The following is a 5875-nucleotide window of genomic DNA, read 5'->3' as shown; positions in this document are numbered from 1 at the left end:
TGAAGATTCCCCACACCGGTGTCCTTAAAGCGGCAGTGAGCCCCTCACTATTGCAAGACAGTTGCTGGTGCTCCAGAGCACATGTGATGTGGCTTTCAACTGGGCACAGGGTCCCCACCATTCTCTGGGCTCAGCCGCTTGGGGCAGCAGACATCAGATGCTCAGTCTGAGAAGTGTCTTCTTCCAAGTGGGACCATCAGAGGCATATCAAAGGAAGCATCTTAAGGGAGTGGGCTAAGAAGAAAGACCCAGGACAGGTCGCTATCAATAAGATCCAAAAGATCTTCAAAGTGCTGTAGTTATCAGAGACGGAGTTAGTGTGCCCAGGGTGCCACGCTGGACCTGAGGAAGTTTTGGTGTGCCTAGAGTGGCCCTCCATATTCCCAGAAAGTTTCTTTTGATTTCTGGCGGAGAACAGGAGTAAACCAAGCTCATTGGTTCATGTCCAGGAGTTCAAATATGAGGCTCAGTTCACATCCAGAGTCAGGCTGCCGAAGGGACCAAGTCCAGTGGATGGCCGGAGAGAGACAGCACCTGCTTGGATCTCTTCTCCCCACCCGCTGGGGCTGATGACTGTGCGGTTCTCTCACAGTGGGACGTGACAGAGTGAGGATGAGAAAACAAAGGAAACGAAAAGCAAAATGTCTGTGCCCCAACCCTTCCTCCCTTCTGTTAAAGAACACCTCAGCCGTGTTATGCAGGCACTTTCTGCAGTTTGCTGTGGGTACACAGGATAAAGGCACTAAGCAACTATTAAATCAATTGGTTGAATTTCTTTAGGGAGCCTCAAGGCGAGGGGCTGAAGTCGCTACAGACTTCAAATGATGACTGCGGAAAAGAAATCAGCTCTGCTCTGGATGCATATGGGAGATAAACATTCTCACTTACATCCTAAGAATGCACCAAAAAAAAACATGCAATATTGCACCTTTTTGTTGTTTGTTTTGCTTGTGTTTATGGTCAGCTAGAAAGAATACTTGCCTTAGGTCTGGCTGTGTGTGTGTATATATATACATATATATATGTATGTATATATATATATACACACACACATATACCTTAATGACTTATTTAGTTTTCTACAGTTTCCCTACAGGATGGGCAAATTGGTTCTCTCATTCTACATCCACACAGAAGTCTGACATTTCCCTGAGCAAAGGCAGGAAAATTGATCGAGTGTCCCCCCCACACCACCCCCATTATTCCTTTTGGGTCTTTCCTCCCACAGCCTTGTAATTTTTATTATTTTTCTTTTTAACTTTTTATTACTGAAATCATGCATTAATTAAGTCAATGTATGCCTTAATCAAACGGGTCATAATGCTGACTAAGAAAACATGCTTTGAGCTCCAAAAAGTTATTGTTCCCATCTGATTAATGTATGCACTTAAATACAGTACTTTATTCACTAATAGAAGAGTTAATGAATGAGGGAGTGCACTTTTGGTGAATGCAGATGAAAACAAAAAAAAGGATCTATATTTGGGAGGGTCAAGTTCAAAGTGAGTTGATTCCCTATTGTCCTGGTTAACTTTTGTCAGCATGCGATATAAAGGAAAGGTTATCTGAGTGAGACATGTTCAACTTTTTACTCTTCTGCTCTCTTGCAGCGAGGAGGGTATGGTTTCACAACCCACTCTGAAGGTCAGGGGTCAGGGTGCAGGACTGGTGAGAATAGACCTGTATTTAGCTCATCTGCAGTGAGAGAATGTAGCAATGAATCGATGCATTCTATTCGGTTGCCATTTGCCTAGGGAATAGTCTGAACCAGGAGACTGGGCCGAGGGAGCATCTCTACAGAGCACGTCTTTTTTTTAAGAGAGCCAGTCTTTTTTAAGAGATTTAAATTTTGTTCACTTTGTAATATGCAGTTCAGTGGATCAAAGTAAAAGTATTTCTTCATTGCCCATTGAGGCTGGTATGGCATGTTACATATAATACATCTGACACGCTGCCTGAAGTGTGGTGTGCAGTTTGCAAAGATTTTATACTGGAGTCCCATGCAAATTTTAATTTTATGTTTCTAAATGATCATCTGGTTTTGGGGTTTTTTTTAAAAAAAAAAAAACTTAAGCTAAAGGACTGGAAATGTTTCAGTATGAGGAAAGCATGGGTCTTATTTTTCCATAGACTACTTATGGAGTGCATTTTAAGCAAGTTTTAGAAAATATTTTCTTTTCTCATTTTTTTAATACAATGAAAATAGTGTGTGTGGTTTTTTCTTTTTTTTTTCTTTTTTCTCACGGATCTTGAAAGCTTCTGTTTTGCCACTCCCAAAATTCACAATGCAACAATGCATTGATCCTTAAGTCGAGCATTCAGGCTACTTAGCAAAGAATCTACAGCGTGACAGGAGTCACTAGAGTTTGTTTTTTTTTAGCCTTTCAAGCTGCTAAGTGGGGTTTTTTTTCTTTTTTTTTTTTTTCTTTTTTTGCTCTTCTGCTTTTAAACATCGGTCAGTAGCTTGGTCTTATTAATGCAGTTTTGATTAACTGTGGTGCAGTTACCAGTTCTGATATTGGCCTGTCTGTAATGGGCGAGGCTATTATCCATGTCCTCTCCGACCTCCATGCACTCTGACTTGCTGATGGTGGAGGAGCTGCGGCCACTGAGGTCGCTGTCCGAGGCTAAGTTGGGGGAGCTAACGTGGAGCAGCTGAGCCTGCTCCTCCCCTTCAGTTTCTCGGTGGTAAAAATAGTTGAAATTGGACACAATGACAGGTACGGGCAGGGCAATTGTCAGCACACCAGCGATGGCACACAAGGAGCCCACGATCTTGCCTCCAATTGTCACAGGGTACATGTCACCGTATCCTACGGTGGTCATGGATACCACCGCCCACCAGAAAGCATCGGGGATACTGGAGAAGTGCGACTCAGCCTCTTCCGCCTCAGCAAAGTACACTGCGCTAGAAAAGAGTATGACCCCAATGAAGAGGAAAAAGATGAGCAACCCTAGCTCTCTCATGCTTGCCTTGAGCGTCTGGCCCAGGATCTGGAGACCCTTGGAGTGACGGGACAGCTTGAAGATTCTAAAGACCCTGACCAAGCGGATGACCCTGAGGATGGCCAGGGAGGTGGCCTGCTCGCCTTTCTGAGTGCCCTCTTGCTCAGCTATCTCCGTGCCTAGCGTGATGAAGTAAGGGATGATGGCAACGATGTCGATGAAGTTCATGATGTTTTTGAAGAAGTCCGTCTTGCTGGGGCAGGCGAAGAAGCGCACCACCAGCTCGAAGGAGAACCAGATGATGCACAGCGTCTCCACGATGAAGAAGGGGTCCGTGAAGATGTTGGAGGCGTAGACGACCGTGGTGTTGTCGATGCGATGGATGGTGCCCATGAAGTCCTTGTCATCCTTCAGCTCCGGCAGCGTCTCCAGGCAGAAGATGACGATGGAGATGAGGATGACCATGACGGACACGATGGCGATGACCCGGGCTGGCCCCGAGCTCTCCGGGTACTCGAAGAGCAGCCACACCTGGCGCTGGTACTCCTTCTCCGGCAGAGGTCGCTCCTCCTCTTTGATGAAACCTTCGTCCTCCCGGAACTTCTCCATGGCCTCCTCGCCCAGCTCGTAAAATTTGATCTCCTCGGAGAACATGTCCAGGGGCACGTTGACGGGTCTGCGCAGGCGGCCCCCGGACTGGTAGTAGTACAGGATGGCATCGAAGCTGGGCCGGTTGCGGTCGAAGAAGTACTCGTTCCGGAGCGGGTCGAAGTAGCGCATGCGTTTCTTGGGGTTGCCCAGCAGCGTGTTGGGGAACTGCGCCAGCGTCTTGAGCTGCGTCTCGAAGCGCAGCCCGGAGATGTTGATGACCACGCGCTCGCAGCGCTCGTGGTCATCGTTCTCGCTGGGCCGCGGGTAGCTGCCGTCCTGCGGGTGGCCAGGGGCGGCCGCGGCCTCCTCGGCGCTCTCCCCGGACATCACGGTCATGGTGCCTGCCTGGGGGGTGGGGGTGGAGGGGGTCCCTGAGCAGCAGCAGCAGCAGCAGCAGCGCACGGGCGCAAGGGGACCCCCGGGGCGTCCTCCTCTCCTCCTCCTCCTCTCCCACCGGAGAGGTGCGTCTCCCCCCAACCCACGACCCCACGCTGGGGACAGGGGAAGGGGGCTTCGGAGCTCGCAGACACTTGGCTAGCGCTCGCCTCGCATTCACCCTGGCCTGTCACTCAGTTTGGAACCCCTGTAGCTGCGGTCCGGATACAGCTCCCCCCCCCCACCCCCCCGCTCCACGGGTTAGGTTTTTGGGATATGCTTTTTTTTTTTTTTTTGCTTGGGAGGGGGTGGGATTTTATTATTAATTACTATTATTATTTTTACTTTTGTTCTTGCTCCAGTGTGCCTTAACGCACACGGGCCATGGCTCTGGGACTCTCGATCTGGCTTGTCCGGCCCTGCCAAAGCTCTCCTAGGACCCCGGGGCAGCTGCAGCTCAGCAGATCCCCACGCCTATCATCCGCCGCCCCCCACAAACACACTTCTGCCGCTTGCTCCTGGGCGCTCCCCCTTCCTAGCCCTCTTCGCCTGCCGCGTTCTAAGCTCCCACCGGGGCGGTCGATGGACGCTGCAGAGAGATAGAAAGTGATACGGGGGGAGAGGGGGAGGGGTAAAAGATCAGAAGCGTTCCGTTAGGACCGACCTACAGACACCGAACAGCACAGACGGCTAGCTTTGCAGAACACAACCGGACTTTTACTGGAGGTTGACGCATACAACACAGAGAGAGAGAGACACACACACACACACACACACACACACGCAGAGCAGAGCAGACACCCCCCAAAAAAAGCCAAGTTTAGGGGTTCTTCCACCCCACTTTCCCCAGTACCCCAACAAGCCGATCTGTTTACAACTTCTTTAAACTGGAGATCGGAGAAAAAAAAAAAAAGAAACAGAAAAAAAAAAAAACACCCGGAGAGACACGGACACCCGAGTAGCCCCCCCCCCCGGTCTCCGGCAGCACCCTCGCGCCCCTCGTCCTCCCCCACCCTCCACCCCGTCCTCCCCAGCTACCCCCCCCCTCTGCAATTCCGGACCCTGGTGGGCCACCCCCCCCCCTACCTGGCCAGGCGGCTTGGCACACGCGCGGTGCTGAGTCGGCGGAGAGCCGGAGTGGGAATGCGGCAGGTCGCCTTTGCAGTACCCGGGCGGGCGGGCGGGCGAGCAGGAGGGTACCTCGGACGCAGCATCCGAGAGGCACCGGGCACCTCGTCGTCGTCACCGCAACCCCCCCCCCCGCCGCCCCGCTGTCCTCGGGCCCCCGGACCCTCTCAGCCGGACGATGTCTTTGCAGAGCAGCTACGGAGGAAACATCCGCTTCCTACCCCCATTCTCACCAGATGCCAGCAACCTGGCGACGCGGTCCTCTCCCCGGGGTGCAGGGAGTTCCGGAGGATGCAGGGCGGAAAAGCAATAATAATAATAATAATAATTTTTAAAATGCCACCCTCTCCAGAAACGCCGATGGCTAGAAACAGGATTGTGGCCCCCTCCTAACACCCGGGGAACCCTGGAGGCGATTCCCCAAGGAGGCGGGCGGAGGTGGTGGTGAGGGGGGGGCTGGTTAGCGACCAGAGCCTGGATCTACTTGGCTCTCGGGTGGCCTCGGCTCTCCGCACCCCCCCATCCTCCTCGTCGCGGACCCGGGACTGCTCAGGAGCCCGGAGCCCGGCAGTGAGAGTGCGCTGACCGGTCCGCTCGGTCCATTTCTGGGCGCTGCAAGATCAGCAGAAACCTGAGAAACGCCAGGAATGCGGAGCAGCGATTGGCCCACCGGGGCGTGGGTTGGGGAGGGCGGGGGGGGGGGGAGGGAGGGGAGGAGGGAGGGAGGGGGGGCATGAGCCAAGAGGTAGATGGAAAAGGAGGGGGCGGTTTGGCA

At 52.3% G+C, this 5875-nt stretch overlaps 1 protein-coding gene across 1 annotated transcript; it reads right to left on the bottom strand.

Moving 5' to 3' along the window:
- Positions 1-2438: 2438 nt before the first annotated feature.
- On the bottom strand, positions 2439-5093 carry Kcna1 (potassium voltage-gated channel subfamily A member 1). Its single transcript, XM_045139706.1, has 3 exons — positions 5059-5093; positions 4476-4561; positions 2439-3942 (listed from the first exon to the last, which is right to left on the bottom strand). The coding sequence occupies exon 3, from the start codon at positions 3931-3933 to the stop codon at positions 2446-2448; it is 1488 nt and encodes a 495-aa protein (XP_044995641.1). The 5' UTR covers positions 3934-3942; positions 4476-4561; positions 5059-5093; the 3' UTR covers positions 2439-2445.
- Positions 5094-5875: the final 782 nt, after the last annotated feature.

Source organism: Jaculus jaculus, chromosome 23, assembly GCF_020740685.1.
Source record: "Jaculus jaculus isolate mJacJac1 chromosome 23, mJacJac1.mat.Y.cur, whole genome shotgun sequence".
Lineage (NCBI taxonomy): Eukaryota > Metazoa > Chordata > Mammalia > Rodentia > Dipodidae > Jaculus > Jaculus jaculus.
This window is presented reverse-complemented; position numbering and strand designations above follow the sequence as displayed.